The sequence below is a fragment of the Medicago truncatula genome, chromosome 6 (assembly GCF_003473485.1).
Source record: "Medicago truncatula cultivar Jemalong A17 chromosome 6, MtrunA17r5.0-ANR, whole genome shotgun sequence".
Classification (NCBI taxonomy): domain Eukaryota; kingdom Viridiplantae; phylum Streptophyta; class Magnoliopsida; order Fabales; family Fabaceae; genus Medicago; species Medicago truncatula.
Genome location: NC_053047.1, coordinates 42713337 through 42735518, shown reverse-complemented (window position 1 = coordinate 42735518; position 22182 = coordinate 42713337). Strand labels below are relative to the sequence as shown.

The 22182-nt window shown below is 32.0% G+C and overlaps 2 protein-coding genes across 6 annotated transcripts; one reads left to right on the top strand and one right to left on the bottom strand.

Moving 5' to 3' along the window:
- The first annotated feature begins 849 nt into the window (after window positions 1-849).
- On the top strand, window positions 850-9391 carry LOC25497029 (cycloartenol synthase). Of its 4 annotated transcripts, none has more exons than XM_039835033.1 (19): window positions 850-996; window positions 1089-1301; window positions 1429-1635; window positions 5039-5128; window positions 5308-5502; window positions 5632-5716; window positions 5915-6081; window positions 6152-6340; window positions 6652-6888; window positions 7211-7333; window positions 7411-7509; window positions 7744-7800; window positions 7883-7929; window positions 8019-8162; window positions 8277-8457; window positions 8572-8652; window positions 8764-8847; window positions 8947-9086; window positions 9179-9391. In XM_039835033.1, the coding sequence occupies exons 2-19, from the start codon at window positions 1095-1097 to the stop codon at window positions 9225-9227; spliced, it is 2382 nt and encodes a 793-aa protein (XP_039690967.1). In that variant the 5' UTR covers window positions 850-996; window positions 1089-1094; the 3' UTR covers window positions 9228-9391. The 4 variants fall into 4 exon arrangements, with proteins under 4 accessions (XP_039690967.1, XP_039690969.1, XP_039690968.1 ...); XM_039835034.1 differs by having other exon boundaries at window positions 883-996; window positions 1073-1301; XM_024786130.2 differs by lacking the exon at window positions 850-996 and having other exon boundaries at window positions 1095-1301; window positions 8937-9086.
- An 8751-nt stretch (window positions 9392-18142) lies between these two features.
- Window positions 18143-21500, bottom strand: LOC25497028 (protein APEM9). Of its 2 annotated transcripts, XM_013597799.3 has the most exons (6): window positions 21290-21499; window positions 21033-21194; window positions 20656-20733; window positions 20270-20552; window positions 19336-19664; window positions 18143-18785 (listed from the first exon to the last, which is right to left on the bottom strand). In XM_013597799.3, exons 1-6 carry the CDS (start codon window positions 21355-21357, stop codon window positions 18656-18658), a joined length of 1050 nt encoding a protein of 349 aa, XP_013453253.1. In that variant the 5' UTR covers window positions 21358-21499; the 3' UTR covers window positions 18143-18655. The 2 variants fall into 2 exon arrangements, with proteins under 2 accessions (XP_013453253.1, XP_039682599.1); XM_039826665.1 differs by lacking the exon at window positions 21033-21194 and having other exon boundaries at window positions 21290-21500.
- Window positions 21501-22182: the final 682 nt, after the last annotated feature.

The window sequence follows — 22182 nt, the reverse complement described above, 5'->3', positions numbered from 1 at the left end:
GAGAGAAGGCTACCTCCAACCAGCTATAAGACCGTGTAAGCTCATATGTTGCAAGGCCACCATCTTCATTCTGTAGTGATTGGAAAAATAAATACATTTAACACATAAACTTAGTTTTATACGAATCAAATTGATAATCATCTCAAGTTGCAGTTAAAACTAATATATTTTTTTAATAAATTATAGCATTATACTTCAAATATTTTATGGGGAAATTTCTTCTCACTGTTTTTATAGTGTAAGAAATGGGATCGAAGAAGATGAAGGCGGATATAAAGAGAATGATGAGGTTCCACCAAAAAGAAAGATTTCGAGTAAAGATGATTCAAATGACGATGGTCGGGAGAAGATGATGGGAGACCCTTAAAAAATAGAGTTAAAATATTCAAAAGAACCGTGATTTATGTATGTTAGTAGGAGCGGAACAAATAGCATAAAATAATAACCATGATTTATTTGCTAGGGCTTGTATTCAGATAATCTGATTTGAATTATGACTACCTCTAATGAGATAATGACATTTACAGCATCATATATATTTGATTACAACGTTTTCATAGGAGCAGACGAGCAGTTACGTAGTTTCACTAACATTTGCACATAATTTTGCGAGCCTGATTCAAGTCTACATCATGGTATGGTACAGTAAAAAGCTCTTTTCTCAAAGATAATATTATTACCAACAACGACATTAGAAATAAATAAACCACAATGCCATGTCTATTAATAAATAAATAAAATCATATAAAATAAGGGTAGGATCTTTATGAGCTAATTCACATTGGTTATTTAGAATATACTCCTCAAGATAACCTAAACTCACAATATAAAATTATTGGCATCCCTAACTTGTGTTGTGTGAATAAAAGGCCTGACTCCCCCTTCATACATTACATGCAGAAACTAAACACTAAACTCAATTTATGTACTCTAGCTATTTAGAATATACTCTTTTTTACTTCAAACAAAAGTAATTGATCTTTGTTTAACATCAAGGTATGTGTCAATTTCTAAAAATTATATATATTCTCTAACTTTTAAATTTCAGTTGTATTATTTTAAATTTATCTAGCTAAGAAAATTTCTAGATAAAGATGTGGAAGCTGAAATTTTCAAAAAACAAGGATGGTACTGAAGAATTGGTTAGAAGTGTGAATAAGAACATTGGAAGACAATTTTGGGAGTATGATCCGAATCTTGGAAATGAACAAGAACGAGCTCAAGTGGAACATGCTCGCAAACAATTTCATGTCAATCGCTTCAAAACTAAGAACAGTTCTGATCTCTTAATGAGACTCCAGGTAAATACATGCATAAATATTATAACATATTTGACTATTGATTTTTTTGTTTTTTTTTTCTTCCAAAAAGCTAAAGGAATATATATCCTCTAGCACAAGGTATAAATACTTAATTTTGGTTTTGTAGTTTGAAAGGGAAAAAGGTGTTTTAAATATGAAATCAGAGAAGAATAATAATAAGGTGAAAATGGAGAAGGAAGAAGGATATATAATTAGTGAGGAAAAAGTGGGAAAGACACTAAAAAGAGCATTGAGATGTTACTCAACATTGCAAACTGAGGATGGTTTCTGGCCTGGTGACTATGGTGGTCCTTTGTTTCTTTTGCCTTCTTTGGTATGTTTAATATCATTTCCCTCTTTTTCTCTTATACAATACAATGTCCTAAGCACTTTTTTTTTTTTTTGACAAAACCCTAATTAAGGTCATTTGATTCCACACAAAAACATGTCCTTAGCATATTTGTTGACATTTTTATTTTTTACTTAATTTTTTTAAATTACTGTTGGAACATTATGAGTGTTAATTTGTGAATTACAAAATTCTCACGTCAACTATCTCATTGAGTGCTCATTTATGAGGAGAAATCATGTCATTGATTTGTAGATGTCAACTAATCCTAGTCATTGGATTTGTAACTCATCTTTGACTCTTCACCTATAAATAGAGCTCCTCTCCCTCACTTCTACTCATCCCAAAAGTTCTCTTGAGTTGTCAAATTTTTTTTCTCTCTTCTCCCTCCTTTAGCTTGGGTTGACAATCTATTCTTTTCCTCTCCCTCTTTTTCTGTCCCTTCGGATTTAAAGAATGTTCTTAAGGTCATAGTCCCTTCGGTTTATAATGTCCATTCGGAATTAAGAATGGTCTTAAGAACATAGTCTCTTCGGTAAATTTTGTCCTTCGAAAATAAGAGTATTCTTAAGATCAAAGTCCCTTTCGAGATAAAGTGTCCCTTCGAAAAATAAGAATGATCTTAAGAATATAACCCCTTTTTATGTTATATGCCCTTGGAGAAGTTAGAGGTTAGAGTGGTGGAAACACCATATTAGAGTGGTCTTAGTACCATATAAGAATAGTCTTAGTACCATAATAGAGTGGTATCAATACCATATTAGAATGGTCTTAGCACCATATTTGAAGGTGTATTTCTAGAACAGATCCTATAGTGCAAAAGGACTCTGATACAGTTGTAGCTGGACTGTTTTATCCTGATGATGTCGTGGTTGATAGTCTGCTTGCACAATTTTGGGCAGTGCCATGAAACGTCTTAAAGAGAGCGACCTAGTCTGCGACTCAGTATAGTAATCTTTTCGATGACGGAAAATATTTTTAACTAATTTTGACTATTGTTCCAACAATTACAAATGTCACTAATTAAGTAGTTGTTATTTTTGTTTGTGGAAAAAAATAAACCCATTATTTTTAGGGTTAATTAAGTTTTTGGTCCCTATAAATATCTGCAGTTTTGTTTTTAGTCCCTATAAAAATAAATCACAGTTTTTAGTCCCTACAAAATTTTCTGTTAGTGTTTTTAGTCCCTGTCAAATTAAAATTTGTTTAATTATGCTTAAAATTTTAAATTTTTTAATGATTTTTTACATATTTCCTCCGTCCCATAATATAAGCAAAAAAAACACATTTTCTTTGTCCCAAAATACAAGCAAAAAAGACAAACTTTTATCTTTTCCAAGATTTTTTTTTGTTATTCTCGTAAAATTAAATGCAAATTACATTCAATTTTCTCTTTCTTTCATTTTTTCCATAACCAATAACCAATGAAAATTGTTTATTACATCTTCCTATAAAACTTTTTCCAAAGAAAACACAAAAAACTATACTCCAAATTCTTATGTTTTAGTTTTCTTAATAAGTGTGATTTTTGTTTTTTTGCTTATAATTTGAGACGGAGGGAGTACTTGAGAAGTGTTAGCAACATTCTCTTTTAAACACTCTCTCTAGTCCCCGTCAAGAATTCAATTTGAAAGATAAATTTAATTGCACAACTAATAACTTCTTGAGAAGTGCTAGCAACACTCTCTTTTGAACACTCTCTCTAGCAGTCACTCTTTTATTGGGTAAAATCAATGTATGTCCCACCACTTTATGTGGGTTCCATTTTCAAAGTGTAGGTCCTACATTGATTTCACCCAATAAAAAAATGAGTGTTAGAGAGCTCAAAAGAGAGTGTTGTTAGCATTCTTCTAACTTCTTATGTTGGAAAATACGAGAATTTCTCTCCTTCTAAATAATTCAACAAGCCAATCAAATCAAATGCAAAGAGGAAAACATAACAGCCAAATTGAAGAGCATGTTCTAATGAAGAACATAGGAGAAATGAAACCAATTTAGATCATTGAAAAATTCACATAATTAACCGTTTCATTTTCCCCACAACCTCTTGCACATAAAAGAGAGCCAAAGTGTAAAATTCCATGTTGGACCAAATTGTCCTTTGTTGAAATTTTTAGAAGTCACCACACAAACACAGAAGCCTTCGACGGATCATGCATGCAAGAGTATGATAAACTTTCAGCGTGTATTAGTGTAAGAAAATTATACTGGTTTAATTTGTATCAAAGACACTGTAAAACTTTTTCACAGACATTTTTAAGTTGGTTCATAAAATATCTCTATAAATATCTTCTTCATGTGATTTGAATGCGTAAAAATGTTTCATAGAAATTAACCTCAAAAAAAAATATTTGTTGAAGTTTATAGTAAGTAAACAATTTCGGCTCTTGAACATATTTTGCATGATGTGGTTGTTTTAAAGGGAAAAAAATTATGTCATTTAAAAGTGGTCAATATAATTGAATTTACTTCTTTAGGTTACTTCTTCAAACATGAATGACTAATTACACCAGAAAAAAAAAACATGAATGACTAATAAGTATCTTTAAAGATTAATGTATTTTCTGAAAGAAAAAAAGTATTTAAAATTCTTTATAAAAATGTATTAGAAGGAGTACATTGTCAGCAATTTCTAGATATAGCATCTTAAAAAAAAAAAACAAGAAATTTCTTGATAGTACACCCAAATATATTTTAACTAGTGCTTGTCAACGTGATGGCATCAATTTTAACACATTATATGTGATTGATAATAAAAAAAAATTAGTTTGTTTTAATAGTTTTATATCTTGTCTGTGAGGTGGAGTTCAGTAAACAAGAGTTTGAGATTGCAATCTAAACAAACAAAGTTCAAATCCAATTAAAGATTATAGTAAAATTGTCACTAGTGCCACTTTAATTTATAATAATTTTTCACCTCTCCAATTTTCTCTAAAAATTAATAATTAATTTAACATTCAACTTAAATTATTAGGAGATTCGCAATTAGACGGTGAGATTGAAGTTTAGACCCCTCAAATTAGTCTGTCCTTAGATTAGGTGTCAAGTTTTTTTTTTTTTAAAAAAAAACTAGGAGATATAAAATAATTGTTATATTTCAACCATCTTATACTATGTTGTTTTCTCCTTACAGTATATTATATATTATTTATTATAAACTTCATAAATTTATCAATATATGAGTAACTGAAATATTTAAGATGAATATTTAAATTCTAAAAAGGTACGCATAATTGATTCAACTCTTCAACAAAAAAAAGTATAATTGATTCAATCAAAGTATTATATAGCCTCTTGGTTTTCTTGCTTTTGTTTTTCTCTTTTGTTGCATTTGTTATATTGTTTTAAAAAAAATTAATCATCAATTGTTGGATTAATTATGTGATAGGTAATAGGACTATGGGTGACTGGGGCTGTTAATGCAGTGTTAACACCGGAGCATCAAAGTGAGATGCGACGCTATCTGTTTAATCATCAGGTAATTTTTTGTAAGTAACTTACTATCTAGAACTCCAACCTTAAAATGCATAAGTGGGGAATTAATTTTATAATATAATACAATGTTCTTATCAACTGAGCTATGCTGGTGAGAAATAATGTTAGCCAGCTATTGTGATGAATATGACATTAATCGTTAATACATATGATAATGATAAGAACGAAGATGGAGGGTGGGGATTGCATATAGAAGGGCCCAGCACAATGTTTGGTACAGCTATGAGCTATGTGACCTTGAGATTGCTTGGAGAAGATATAGACAGTGGAGATGGAGCCATGCAAAAAGCAAGAAAGTGGATTCTTGATCGTGGGGGTGCCACTTCTATTCCTTCATGGGGCAAACTCTGGCTTTCTGTAAGTGTGTGTGTATTTATTTCTTTATTTAAGGTTTTGATTGTTATACTATAGTTTAATATACGTTGCAATTGTTTTTTATAATAGTTTAATTTAATCAAATGATACAAGTGTATAAATATATATTAGGTACTTGGAGTATATGAATGGAGTGGAATGAAGGCAATCCCTCCAGAGATATGGCTTCTTCCCTACTTTGTTCCTTTGCATCCAGGCATGTTCTCATTATTTCTTATTCGGTCTAAGTCAAATATATCCTACTATGTGGTACCATATACTTATTTATAAGATATGATATGATATAATACATATGATATTATGTGGTACCATGTATTTTTTTATATGATTACATATGTTACTATCCATGTATTATATGATATAATACATATGTTACTAATTTAAAAATTTGCAGGAAGGATGTGGTGTCACACTAGACTTGTATATCTACCAATGTCATATTTGTACGGTAGAAGATTTGTGGGTCCATTCAGTGCTATTGTTTTATCTATCAGAAGAGAGATCTATACCTTACCTTATCATATACTAAATTGGGACCACGCTAAATATCATTGTGCTAAGGTTCTTGTCTTAATTAATTGTGTCACATATACCTATAATATTTCCAATTAATAATGAGTAATAATTGCAGGAAGATTTGTACCATCCATGTCCAATGATACAGAATATTTTATGGGGTTTTCTTGATAATGTTGGGGAACCTCTTCTCATGCATTGGCCTTACTCTAAACTAAGGAATAAAGCACTCAATCATGTTATGAAGCATATACACTATGAGGATGAAAACACTAACTATATCTGCCTTGGTCCAGTTAATAAGGTGGTTAATTATATATCATTATTATGTGCTAGCTGCTATCAAGCACGGACATTCTTTGAATTTCTTAGATTAGGTGTGTCTTGATGTCATACATGTGTCCTGTCCGACACCGGCACGACAATGACACTTATAATTACAGTAAAATATGTGATTTTTTTAAATTATCAACGGTGTCGGCGTGTCTGTGTTTGTGTTGTGTCCGGTGTCCGTATCCGTACTTCATAGGTAGCTGTAAATATCATAGTCAACTGATTTTAACTCAATAAGACAACATGTGATGATAAATTAGATGAAAAATGACTCTAAAACAGGTACTAAACATGGTTTGTTGTTGGTTGGAGAACCCAAATTCTGAGGCATTTAAGTGTCACATTTTAAGAATCAAAGACTATCTATGGTTGGCTGAGGATGGAATGAAAATGCAAGGATACAATGGTTCTCAATGTTGGGATGTTGCTTTATCTGTTCAAGCTATCTTGGCTACCAATCTTGATGATGAATATGGTTCAATGCTTAAGAAAGCTAACAATTTCATAAAACTCTCACAGGTAATAAATATTTTGACTGGAAGTTACATAATTATGAAACATTAATGCCAAGGAAGAAAGTAATTAAGATCTATGAAGGACACTTCTCAGACTAGACGTGTCCCAGTGTCGGACACACGTCGATATCTGACACCAACACATATGATTCCATTGAGTTATGTGATTTTCTCAAATTATTACCAGGTCGGCGTGTCAGTATGGTGTCTGTATCCTTGTTCATAGATTAAGATAAATATTTACAACTTCTTCAAAGAAAAAAAGATAAATATTTACAGTCAGAAGTATTGAATATGATAAACACTATTGTATTTTGGTTTTGAAGGTTACAATGAACAGCTCTGGTAATACTAGTTGCTGGTATCGCCACATTTCTAAAGGCGGTTGGCCTTTCTCGACTCAAGACAATGGTTGGCCTGTTTCTGATTGCACTGCAGAAGGCTTGAAGGTCATTAATTTTACCAAAACACTGATTTGGATCAGCTAAACAAATTATATTTTCTTAATCTGTTTGACTATTTTCAGGCAGCCATTTTGTTATCAAACTTGCCAATCGAGAGTGTTGGAAAAGCAGTGGAAACAGAACAACTATGCAATGCAGTTAATTTGATTTTATCCCTGCAGGTACTCTAAACTGATCTTTCACTCAAATACAAGTTAATGCCACTAGACTACTAGTAGACGCAGTCGTTTATAAAGTTCGAAGAAGTAAACAAAAATGGACGAGAACTATTTTATTTTTGCGTTTTCTTTAAGTACTCACGATTCAAGAATAAAAAGATGATTTTGTTCAAATTTAATTAGATATAACTTCAACCACGCGGTAACCAATTTTCTCTTCCACATTAAATACTACAGAATAGAAATGGTGGGTTTGCATCCTATGAGCTCACAAGATCTTATACATGGTTGGAGGTAAACCTTTTCTTCTTCAATTAAATGAGGAATGTAGATTCAATTATTAAATCTTTTAACACCGAATTTGTTTATGTAACAGAAAATAAATCCAACTGAAACATTTGAAGATATCACCATTGATTATCAGTATGTACCTGACATCGACATGTTTCCTTGTAATTATTTTTATGTCGTCTATCATTTGAATTTATGAAAAATGAGTCCATTATCTATAGGTACGTGGAATGCACATCAGCAGCGATACAAGGTCTCGCCTTATTCACTCAACAAAATCCGCGGCACAGGAAGATGGAAATAGATATTTGCATTGTTAAGGCTGCAAACTATATCGAAAGCATACAATGGGCAGATGGTTCATGGTTTGCTTTATTACTAGTCGATAAACTTAATTATTGGCCAAAAGAGGTTTAAAAAATGATATTAATTAATTTCTTAATATGAGTTTAAAGAATTATAATTACTTAACCAAATAGGTATGGATCATGGGGAATCTGCTTTACATATGGGACATGGTTTGGAATAAAAGGGTTGATAGCTGCAGGTAAGAGCTACAAAGATAGTATAAGCATAAGAAAGGGATGTGAGTTTTTACTTTCAAAACAGCACAAGCTTTCAGGTGGGTGGGGTGAGAGCTATCTCTCATGCCAACACAAGGTATATAGTATGAACTTTAAAAGTTATATTCTATCCCTTTCAGCATCTATCAAGCACGGACACGGATACTGGACACGACACGGACACTAATAATAACTTGTAACAAATTAACAGGTATACACAAACCTGGAAGGAAACAAATCTAATGTAGTGAACACTGCATGGGCTATGCTGGCACTCATTGAAGCAGGACAGGTATAATGTAGCATATTATGACAAGTTAAACCAACTAAGCTCAACGCCAATTATAGATAGAATTAGAACATAATAATAAATAAACTCGATATTCATTATTTTACGGTATAGGCCGAAAGAGATCCAACTCCATTGCATCATGCCGCAAAGGTTTTGATAAATTCACAAATGGAAAACGGGGAGTTTCCTCAACAGGTAACAATTGTTATGCAGATGACAGAAGAAAAACTCTTTTGGTACGTTAAACAAGCTCTTTTTAACAAAAAGGAGTACCTAATATATAGGAAATGATAGGAGTCTTCAACAAGAATTGCACTATCAATTACTCAGCATACAGAAACATTTTTCCCATATGGGCTCTTGGTGAATATCGAAGTCGAGTACTCCTTTAATTTATCCCGACAAAGAGTCCAGAGAAATTGCATCATAATCAGGTTATAAACAAATGTCTATATTAATTGTTTTCCTTGTCATAAAGTAATTCACCTGAATCCTCTTATATTTAACTAATCTCATACCTTTTCAGCTACAAAACTGCCAGCAAATGGAGCAGGAGGCAAAACAAAGTGCACTAAGTTTCAAACTTTATGTTGAATACATGTGACGTGTCAATTGCAATTTAAATGATACAAAAAATTGGACCCTACTACAAGAATTCCTCAAACATTTAATCAATTTGCTGTTGTCATTTCTCCATCAATCAATCAATTCAATAAATGGCTACAACTTTCACGCAAAACAAAAGTAATCCTCGTTGGTTATTTCAGTTAGCCTAGTTACTTGTATTTTTTTTTTTTGGTAAAGTGACAAAAGAAAAAGAAAAAAGAGAAAAAAAAAAACCTAAAACCAGGGTTCAGCCTGGGGCATCAAGCCTCAAGACTGACTTCAACTCTGATGGAGGAGCATGCCAAAATGTCACACTTAATCTTGAAGAGCGTCCGAACTTGACCAAGAAATATGCGCAATGGTTGCCCTCTCGAAGCACATGTTAGAAAGAAATGTTACGAATATACTCCTTTAACCCAAAAATCTTCACCAACAAAGAGGCGTACACATACATATGAGAGTGATCTGGCTCTTGAAGAAGACGAAATGCTTCTAAAGAATCTGTTTCACAAATAACTCGTTGAATAGAGTCGTTGATTACCAACATCAAACCATGGTAAACCCCAAATAGCTCAGAAAAAAAGCGCATCTCTTGCCCATCATTAGAAGAGAATCCAACTATCCAATTTCCCTTGTTATCACGAATTAAACCTCCAGAACCAATATTGCCAGAAGCACCACAACTTCCATCAATATTCAACTTAACACATCCATCTGAAGGTGGGGTCCAATTAACCATGTGACAATTAATGTGGTGCTCAGCAGGGGTAGCCCTGAGGGCGGGCTTGAGGGGCGGCAGCACAAGGCACCATTTAATTAGGGGCACCAAAATTATTATTTTTACTTAGTAGTTATATATATATATATATATATATATATATTTAATTCGCTTTGATTAATTCTATTGAAAATATATTTTTAGATAACTTTGATTATAAATGAATATTTTGCAACAAAAATGCTAGAAGAAAAATATTTGAATAATTAAAAGGGCATAATTTATTGTTTCGTCCAGGGCACCAAAAATCTTAGGGCTGGCCCTGGTGCTCAGAGTAGTGAATATTTATAGAAGTTAGGTCGGTAAACATAATGTCTATAAAATGAATGACATTTTGAATTTTCCGTTGCTTGTCGCCAAGAATATGATTATTCCTGAAGCGCCAGATCCACTAAATAGTTATTGCAAACTATGTCACCAAATAGACATAGTTTGTAACCATGTTTTCCAAGATGTCAAGCTGAATAAATATTGATGATTAACACTAGATATTAGCTGCCAAACTTCTTAAAAGGATCACGATTCTTAAAACCTAAAAGCAATAACTATTTCTTTAGGAGTTCGTCGCTACTCTACTTGGGGATCGATCCTTATGCACCGTGCATAAATCCCAACATAATTGCTTCTACACCCCCAAAGGAAATCAAACAAAACAAAACAAAACGAACCAAACGCGGAAACAAACTGAATCATCACCGTCGTTCATCATCATCATCATTGGAATCTTCAATCTCATTATCAACACTGTCGTTCATCATCATCACCGTACCGGAATGCCAAAACCATTTATCTGTGGAAATGGTTTCTGTGAGTTGTACTCCAAACCCATTTTGCTGTGGAAATGGTTTCCATAATCTTCAATCTCATCATCAACACTGTAACGCCCACTTTCATTTTAATTAATTATTTAATCGAGTTTAGGCAATTATATTATATTTTTATAATATATGTGTGAGTTTTGTTGATTTAAGATGATTTAAGTTGATTTGGATGATTTGATGTGTTTTGATGATTTGATAAGATTATGAGACTTATTTTATTGTTAAATAAAATAAGATTTGATAAGAAAATAAAAATATTTAGTTGAGGGCTGTTTTGAGATTTTAGAGAGTTTTTGGGGAGAAAGTGAGATAAGATAAGATATTAGGAAGAGGTATAAAAGAGATAGACCTAGTTTTAGAAAAAACATTGCACGTACGACTGTTTTTGAAAAAGAAGGAAAACCAAGAGAAGAGCTGGAGAGAGGGCTGCGATTTCTTCAATACAAGGTAAGGGTGAGACTAATAATTCAGTAATGTTAATTGTTATAATTCTGATGATTAATTGACAAAGTTAGGATTGATTTAGAAAAGTTTTGAAATTAGGTCAAATCCCTAAAATTGATGATCAAATGGTAAAAGTTGTTTAGATTGATGTAGAAACCGTCCTATAACCTTAGAATATGTTTAGGATGAATTCTGGAATTGAAATTAGGCTTAGAACCATGTTAGTTGATGAAATTTATGTAGGAACTGCATTATGTCCGAGCCAAAGTTCATCGCTCGCCATAGCGAGCTATGATCCTTGCCTCGCGAGTGATGAATGTTCATCGCTCGCCACGCGAGCCATTTCCCTTCTCCTCGCGAGTTACAAGTCGTAGCTCGCCACAGCGAGCAACCCTACTCGCCATAGCGAGCTTGACCAGAGAGCATGTCATTTTCTGAGTTTTTAACTTTTGAGTTGAACCTTAGATGTCTTTGAGTACCTTTAGGTGCCTACTATTGATTAGAGAATGATTTAAAACGAGATTGAACCTGGAACAACCTTAGTTGAGAATCTGGCTTGTACTCGCCATGGCAAGCTGATGCTCTCGCCTCGCGAGCACTTCCAGAACTGAGTGCTTTTGAGGATTGTGAGACCTGAGTTGTTTGGATTGGTTAGGAAAGGAACTTTAGGTACTAATGAGACCTATTAAAGATATTGACTGAGAACTTTGAAGCTTTTATGAAATGTTAAGTGAATATAAAGTGAATTATGGATTGATTGTATTTACTTGAATTATTATTGAATGATCAAGGAATTGTTGAAAATGAATTGTTATTAAGCTTGATGTGATTTGATTATGCTGCAAATGTTATTTAACTAAGTTGCATGAGTCTGAATTAAGTTGATGATGAACTCCAAATTATTGGATGTATAAGTGGTAAGTTGATTAAGATGTTTTCTTGATAGAGTCCATGCATTAGCATTCATTGAGCTTTGTCCTCACCATGATCGGAGCTTGTCCTCCACACGATTAAAGTATATCAATACTATGATGACGATTGGTACCACATGCATATAAGTGTCTAAGTTGCATTGTCGCATTTGTCAAGTTTTAAAGATGTTTATGTTATTGATGATGATTGAAGTTGTGATAATTGTTTATCAAAGATGCAATGTTGATTAAGACTGATTATGATGTTAACTATGATTTCGAATTATATTGATTAATGTTATTGTGTTATGAAATCTCACCCCTTCTGCTTGAAAATGTTGCTCTTCGTATGAGTAACTTGCAGGTGATCGTGCTTAGTGTGCAGTTTGCTGTCGTGAGTGGCCTTGCCTCACTGAGTCGTCTAGGTCGCTCTGATACGTAACGGGATGGGGTTTTGAATATGCATGCTTCATTCTCTTACGTGAACATTTATGTTATTTTTATAATGTTGATTAACTGTTGAAGTATTTTGATGGGGCCTACGTGCCAAAACGATTTATGGATTATGAAATAATTTTCCGCTGCATTGTTTAAGTAATTTGTTGAAAGTTAAATTGTTATTTAACTGATCTTGGATTATGTTATAATGTGATATCCCGTTATTGTTGTTTACTCTGATAAATGTTTAGAAATTTTCATATTGGAAAAACGGGGTGTTACATGTACACTAGATCTGATGGTTGTGAAGTGTTTATGCACGGTGCATAAGGACTTATGCACCATAACTTTTGCCCTCTACTTGTATGCATTGCAAAATATTTGTTCTAAAAACAAGGCTAAATTTCATTTTGGATCCTTTAACTATTTAGGTAGTATCGCTTTGGTCCCTTAATTAAAATTCGATTTATTTTGGTCCATTAATTTCTCTCCGTTACACATTTTGGTCCTTTCTGTTAATTTTAATTCAAAAACGTTAGGTTATCTTCATCTTTTTCATCTTCATATCATCTCCATCAACCTTCAACAACAAGAATCCCATAAAAATTTCATAAGAAAATGAAGAAAACCTAACATTTTTAAATTAAAACTAACGAAAAGAATAGTTAAGGGACCAAAAATGCAATTTAGCATAAGATGAAACAATTGTTGTTATTGTTATTGTGATTATTATTATTATTATCTCAAATCTAACATGATTTTAAACTTATCTTAAAACGCAAGAACGTAATGTGTGAAGTAAGTATATTAAGCTGGAAGCAAATATATTATTTTGAAAGATTATATTAGCTAGAAGCAAATATTTATAAATATAGAAATTCGAGCAACTCAATTTTATTGTATAGGTTCGAAAGTTTTTTTTGGTGGTAGAAGATTCAAAAGTTTTTGAAGTACCTTATTGCATTATGTGAAAAAGGAAAAAATATATGATTAAATTAACCTAATTATTAATATATATATATATATATATATATATATATATGTGTGTGTGTGTCCAGTTTTTTTCTATTATCTTATGAGAATGGGTATCTTATGTGAGAATGATGAGAACAATTATAGACCGTTAGATTAAAATAAATGGATCAGATTAAAACCTTTATTTTATTGACTCGTATGCTGGATGTTTCTCCAATTTCATTAAGTTCTGGACTATTCATATTCCCTCGTCTCATCTTCATCCTCTAAAATCAATATCACGGTATCTAATTTCCCAAACCCCTTCGCACACTAATAAAACAAAGATTTATAGTGATTGATATTTTTGCTATCAACCGAAATAGCATTTCTCATGCACCAAATTGTGAAGAAGCCACACACTAAATTTTAAAGAAATCACATGTGAATTGAGTGTGTCACCTAATTTTCTTATGGTTTCTATACTTTTTTAGAATTTTATGGTGAAAAATTGATTTCAAGGTTGTTCTTGATTTTGGATCTGAGTATTGATTTTAAAAATTAGCTTTTTTTATAGTAATTTGTGGTTATAAAAACGAAGGAGAACCGGAAATAAAAGAAATTTGAATCTGCTGATGAAACAAGTGTGAATGGAATAGCAAACTGGTTTTAAGTGGAAGTTGGAAGAAGGAAGATGACGAGAAAGTTGGGAGTGGATAGAATAAGGAGAGTCACATGGTAAGTTAGAATAGAGCTTTTAATCTGATCTCTTTATTTTAATCTAACTGTCTATAATTGTTCTCATCATTCTCACATAAGATACTCATTCTCATGTGATATGCCCCCTATATATGTGTGTGTGTCCAGTTTTTTCTATTATCTTTTAAAAGTTGTAACAAACTGGATGAATATATTTATACCTTTAAATCTGACCAAAAAAAAAAAATTATACCCTTAAACAACTTCGTCACAAAATACCATTTGACTATCCTTTTAGATTCGAAAAGGCAAAATATTGTTTGCAGAGGGGCTTACTTAAGCTGGTCAACAAAGCCGTGAGTTTTCAGTGCCTTGAATTCGTGTGAAAAGTGGCGCATGATACTCCCTCCGTCACTTAATACATGACACAGTTGACCCAATTACGCATACTAATGCATAATTTTGAGCTTAAATATCTTGGATAATATATTAGAAAAAATTATGAAAATTTGATATTTTGAAAATACTCATCGAGACGAGTCTAACGACATCGTGATATTATTTATCTTTGTATATTAGTGGAAAAATATGGTCAAAGTAAGTTATGTTAAAATTGCACATTTTCAAATGGGTTCTTTATTGCGGAACAGAGGGAGTAAATGGATTTCTGCACAATTTCATTAAAAAATACAAATATTTACTTAAAAATAGGGACTAAAAGTAGTGATTGAAAATTTCATAGGGACTAAAAGTTGAAGGAAAATTTTAGAGGGACTAAAACGAAAAGTTGATATATTTATAGGGACCAAAAACATATTTAACCCTATTTATAAAAATGATAAAATAGTAAATAAAATACTTTTAATGAAGGGTAAAATTGAAAAGGGAAAGAATCATCCTAAACTCTTATACTTTTTTTTATATAATATAGATATAACAGAAAATGTAGAACAGGTTTATATAACAGAAAATGCGAAAGAGTGTAAAATTTAAGGAGAGCACAAGTACTATAATTCTAAGATATAAATAATAGATAACAATGTAAAAAGTTTGTTTCTACAATCAATAAAGTATGATATTAATGTATTGTTAACTGTACATGGTTTTTTTTTTTTTTTTTGTAAATGTAAATGCAGATGACAGCAGCTAATTAACAATCACAACCATCAACATCAATGGACTCAAGAGGAAGAATATCGTTTGCGTGAGGCACGGGTAATTTTTTCTCACAGACGTGATTGTATACGGATCAGGGCTGATCCAAGATTTCCCACGCCATGTTTGGCCAAATGAGTGTTGACGCACTTCGCGTAAGTCTACCTTTTTACATTGTGTTCAAGAATTGTTTTTCTATACATTTTTTGTTCAAGTGATAGGTGTTTTGTGTACTTTGTATTCAAGTGTTGTTGTTTTGTGTGTGGGGTCAGTAAGCTCACCTATAGGGTTTGATCCCAAGGGTGTAAAATTAAGTGATTTTCTCACAATCCTCCAACTACTTGTTTGGAACTCCAAACGATAAGCTATTGTACCAACCTTCGCTGTGATAGGAAACGGACCAAAATAACGCAAGCCTAATTTTTGGTGTTTGCGAAGCGCTAAGAAAGATTGGTGGTATGGTTGCAACTTCACTAGGACTAGATCACCAATGTTAAACTCGACATGTCGCCTTTTCTTGTTGGCTTGGAATTTCATAGCCTGTTGAGCCTTATGGAGATTGGCCTGCAATTGAATCTTTAAGCAACTTTAACAATCAATGAGTAAGAGAAAACCTTGATTCTCCGGAAGCCATGGTTCCAAACCAATTAGTATAATTGGAATAATAAATAATCTAACCTAAAATATCTTATTTTCTTGATACACTGATATAGATAATATTGTTCCTACAGTGAGGTTGTTCATAAAAAAAACTATTTTTAATTAATAATTAAAGTAATATTTATAAAAATGATAAATTACTTTTAATGAAGGGTAAAATTGAAAAGGGAAAAAAAATCCTAAACCCTTATACTTTTTTTTATATATGATATAGATATTATTATTATTATAAGCGAATATTTGATAACTAAAGAAAATGTAGAACAAATTTATATAACAGAAGAGTGTAAAATTTAAGAAGAACACAAGTAGTTTCTATAATTCTAAGATATAAATAATTGATAACAATGTAAAAAGTGTGTTTCTATAATAAATAAAGTATGATATTAAATGTTCATAACTCCTAGTTCAATTGATTAAAATGATGAAATTGATAAGGCGAATATTGTGACTAAGGTTTGAACCCCGACTCACCCACTTATATGTATGATTATTTGTCATTATATCTATCTACAAAAAATATAATATTAAATGTATCATAACTTTCCATCAGAAAAATAATTTAAATTTATCATAACTTATTCATCAAAGTGAAAAACTCATTATTTCTTAAACCATTCTCTAATCAAGATTTCACAAAAAGTATTTCCATTTTAGATTGACAATGTCAATAATAAACACACTTTATAGCTACCCCAACAAGTGAGAAAAAAAAAATCTCATACATGTTAGGCAATAATATCCTAAAATAATACAAATTTAAAAGTTATTTTACTACTTATTATAAATAACAAACATGTGTAATATGTGGTCATTCATAAAAAGAACTTATTTTTAGGGGATGTAGTCAATCATATAAACAACTTATGGACCCAAATTCATCACGATCTACTTATGATATCGACTATTAGATATAAATAATCAATAGCAGTGTAAAATAGACCATGTATGACAACTTATGGACCCAAATTCATCACGGTCTACGCATGTTATCAACTATTAGGTGAAGGTAGCAAAGCACATATTCATGCTTCACCTAATAGACTTTGAAATATAACTTAAATGGTCAAATTATCATCAAACAGGTAAAATTTGTGATTTCATAAGGCAAATTTAATTCTACAACTTGTAAGACACTTGAGGCCATGACTATACATGTTAATCTCCACAAGATGTTAGTTCAGTGATAAGATATTGATATTGTAACTTTTGCAATTTAGTGATGTTTGGTATTACGGTGGGTTTATCAGAATCATAGTGATTCACCCTTATTTTTTGGTAGCTACACCTTGTAACTTTTGCAAAATTAGGGTGGTTCACCATGACTCTGATAAACCTACCATAATACCAAAAATGCATTTAATAACTAATAATTTCTTTTGTCCATTATTTTTTAAACAGAATATTATACATGCTTATAATTAACATGACACATCATACATTCTGTTAGTTGACAAAAAGATGAATTTGTAAAAGCAAAATGATAGATTTGTAAAGAAATTAACACAATGTATTAATTTATGATATATGATATTCTAAACAAAATAACACAATTGGAGAAGAAAATAACAAAGATAGACACTATTAGTTCCCTAAAAAAAAAAGACACTATTAGCAATAAAAGCTAACAACCACTTTAAAATTCTTCCTTCAAAAAAAAAAAACTACTTTAAAATTCTTATTTCACTTTAATGGTAAATTATTTCATGAAAGTTCTACTATTTCACTCATTAGGGGTAACACATTTAAGATTTATTCAAAGTGATAGTGTTTGTTCACAGCAACAGACACATCCCAAGTACAACTCATGCCTTTAGGAAACACAACCAAGTCACCAATACCAAATTCAACTGACTCTTCCACATGAAATATATTACAAAGTAGAAATGGTGGATTTGCATCCTATGACTATGAGCTCACAAGATCTTATGCATGCTTTCTCTAACTAAATGAGAAACCTTGCATATTTAATTTCTAAATGATTTAACATTGAATTGGTTTCTGTCATAGAAAATAAATCCAACTGAAACATTTGAAGATATCGCCAATCGCCATTGATTATCAGTATATACCCGACATTGACAAGTATTCTTGTAATAATTTAAATTTTATCGATGATTTGAATTTGTGAAAATGAGTCTATTATATAGGCCCGTAGCATGCACATCAGCAAAACAAAAACAAAACATCTTGTTTTGTAGATGGTTGCTTCAGTTTAGCCTAGTTGTTGGGTACAGGAAAGCTACTCCAAGCAAAAGGTTTACAACATAGCATTAAGCGCCGGCTGGGTGTGCTCCCCTACGGCTGCCTAAAATCAACATTCCTTGTAAAGAGAATATTATAATGCATTTATCATGTGCAACTTTTCACACAAATTCAAAGCACTAAAACCTCAAGGCTTTGTTGATCAGCGTAAGCCGGCACTCTTTATGTTTAAACGATATATTGCCTTTCCAGAACTATATGGATAGTCAAAATGATCTTTGGAGGATTACTTGCGGCATACTCATGAAGGTCAGGCTTGATCAACAACACCATCACTGACCTTGACGTGTTGCAGTAGCGAGCGGTTGAACAGCTGCTAAAGGATTAACTTGATGGGAAAATGCAAGCTCCCACAAATCGACCAAAGCCTTCTTCGTCACAATCACCTGTCTTCTTACAATCCTAAACCATGAATAGTGATTGTTCAGAAAAATACAATCCCTTAAGAAAATAGAGCAAATATTGTTGAATTCACTTTTGGTCAATTCAACATGTTTTGGTTACAGTAAAAAAAGCACGGTTACAAAAGCATTATTTTCTAATACAGTATAACATGCCCCCAACAAGAACAACTCACAAGCCTCGATTCCTAATATAGTAGTCCATTAGTCCTATATTTTCCCGAAAACACTATCCAAGTTTAACTTCACAATAATAGCCCCTTATTGTACATAAAAGTTATGCATGGTTTTATCAAGTTATTGGTATAGGTTAAATAACGTTAAGTTAAATATAAGACAGTGCCCTAGCCTTCAATACATATATGTTAAAATTTCATAAAAGGCTGGAAACTTGGCCCAGAAAAGAACAACCACCACCAACAGTGAAAAATAAATAATTTAAACAAAGCGACTTTTGATAGGCAGCTCTTATATAGTGAGAGGACATGGACAATGGGTTATAGGTGTAAACAGACACAGTCTAGTAGGGAGCCAAGAATTCAAGTGATTACCTTTTCAAAGTAGCTTGCTTTCTTCTCAAAATATAACAGGCAAACAAAATCAAACAACCAAGCATAATCTTCCCACTAGGTACAACAATCTTAGCATTAGCGAACTTCAAGTTAATAGCACGGAAACACCAGGAACATGTCTCTATTCGTTCAGACAGTTTTGAGACAACTGCATGTTTGCTTGTCAAGGCTCTAGGCGATCCTCTATACTCGTGTATTTTTTTCGAAGAATAAGTTTCATTGTTATTTGTAGGTGATTGCAGAGAGGCAACTTCAGATGAAGTGGTACTTCTAAGAGAATGTATAGAGTGTAACCTTCTCAGCAGTTCCTATGAATACAGTGGCATACCAATATTTATAGTAAAATAAATGAAATGGAAATTCACAGCTTAAGACAAACACGGTATTTAGAAAAAGATGAATTTTTAAATTTTCAAAACTAGTAGTTTCGTCATATTGCAGAGAATGGTCAAATATTTACAGACTCAAACATAAGATATATTGGAATAGATGATTGGGACAAAGTTGGTAACTTTACCTAGAGTAACATTTGTTACCGTGTTTCATATTTTAAACTTCACACGCCCAAAAAAAGTAAAACTTTGACTCATTAATCAACTCAATGCAATTTGCCTTCAATAAACATATGCACAAAGAACAATGAGAACAAAGAATAGCAAAATATTACAAACAAATATTGACATTGGTTCTTCCAATTTGTGCATAATGATAACCTAATACTCAGTTGCTACTTAACCACATTAACCGTACAGGAAAATTAAGTCGATTTGATGTTCACAAAGTGCATGTGGCAAATTGAGCATTTTGTATCAGGAAAACACACCATAAATCTGTTTCTCAATTCCATTTAAAAAAAAGTTTAATCTTGTCGGCAGAATTACTTACAAACTTAATTTACAGAAAACACCCTTACCTGTCGATTTTTCTCAGGCAATGGAGCATTTTCAACCCAGGAAACTGCAAGGTCTACCTCTTTTAAAACCGTAGCGAGAAGTATGATGGCATAGACCTCAACAACTTCCAAATACTCATCAATTCCTATAACATAGTTCCTTTCGAAACGACTTTCACGCTCTTCATTTACTTCTGCAATGACAGCATCATATTGTCCATCCCCAAGACTCCATCCATCAAGAAACTCCTCAAGAAATTCTCGAACACCCAAAGTAGAACCTTGTCCAATTTGTAAACAAGCTCTGAACAAAATTAGAAAAAACACATGATCATATCATATCTTGTAAATCAATATTATGGTATACAATCAGTGTGAACTGTAAAACTAAGCAAAAAGCATTATACCCAGTAAGTAGAACTTGTGCAGGAATAGCTTTTAGTGAAATGAAATACTCTCTGAGTTGATTAAGAATTTCTGCAGTCCTGCAGCAGACGACACAGGTTCATGATAATTATCAATTTGATATATATGGTCCGTTTGGATTGGCTAATTTTTAAGCTTATGCAAAACAGCTTATGCAAATAAACAAGCTTTTAAGTAATATTCATAAGCATATCAAGTTAGTTAATGAAGATACAATTTTCGTTAGCGAGAACTTACGAATTAAGATAAAAGTTTATTTATTTACATAATCTATTCTTTTTTCATAAGCTAAAAAAATAAGTGAATCCAAAGGAACCCATAATGATGAAATATTGAGAAAAATGTAAAAGGGACTTGCTTGCCAAGTTGATTGAAAGCTTGAACAAGAACCATGGCAGTTGATTCAAACATATCTTGAGTTGGTGAAATGGGTGTATCATGATAATAATCATTGCGCAATTGTTTCAAAATGGAAGAAGATAATGATTCAGCTTCTTCGTACATGGAACAAACAAGATAGCTACAAAACAAAACAACAAACAATGTTTACATATCTTTGCTGAAAGTATCTGAATTTCAATAGTAATAGCAAACGAAGAAAACAAGAATACCAACCTCTCTGAAATCTCAATTTCTTTCCATATCGCTGTTTCGGATTCCGAAGAATTGTTCATAATTTCCATAGTCAGAGAAGGAGGACGAGGTTAAGGGCGACGGCGGCGGAGGCGGAGGACGGAGCAGTGATGGTGTGTCGTGTCGCGTCCCACTCAACTCGACAGAGATACCTATGTGCTAAGGTTGTCTTAATTGATTAATTCATTTTAATTTTTTTTTGAGAGAAATTGATTAATTCATTGTTATTTATTCTTTTCATTCAAAAAAATTAAATTAAATTTCAGTAAAAAAAAAAAAAAACAATTATTTAGAGTCTCTTGCAAACGGTTCTCTTTAGGACAATTTTTCTATTACATTTAAGTGCCTAACCAATATTTAAATTTTTAACAAACAAATTGATATTTCTTTTCCTTCTTTTTGACTAAATATTTTCTAATGTTGTTTCTCATGACTCATTTGATATAAAACAAATAAACTTTTAATATATGATATATTCGACTATAAAAATATAATGAGTAGGCCCTAAACTTTTTTTTGTAAAGTAGTCTAAGGATTAGAGACGAGAACCTCTAAACTATTAATAATACATCAAATGAGTTTTTAAGTTTCTTTAAATATATAAAAGATAGTGGTAATTCATAGACTAATTTGATGGATAAAAATGGTTTAAAAACTACTTATTGTTTAGACACAACATAAAACAATACGTATTTTAGAGAGTAAAACGAGAGAATGACAAATTAGGTTGACCACTTTAATCCAACCTCTTTTTCTATGCATAGTCAATATTTCACTAAATACTATGATTTAGCTTTTTAATTTTTTGGTGGTGTTTGGGGTTCGAACCTCAAACCTTACATATATTATGCATTATCTTGACCAATTGAGCTAAA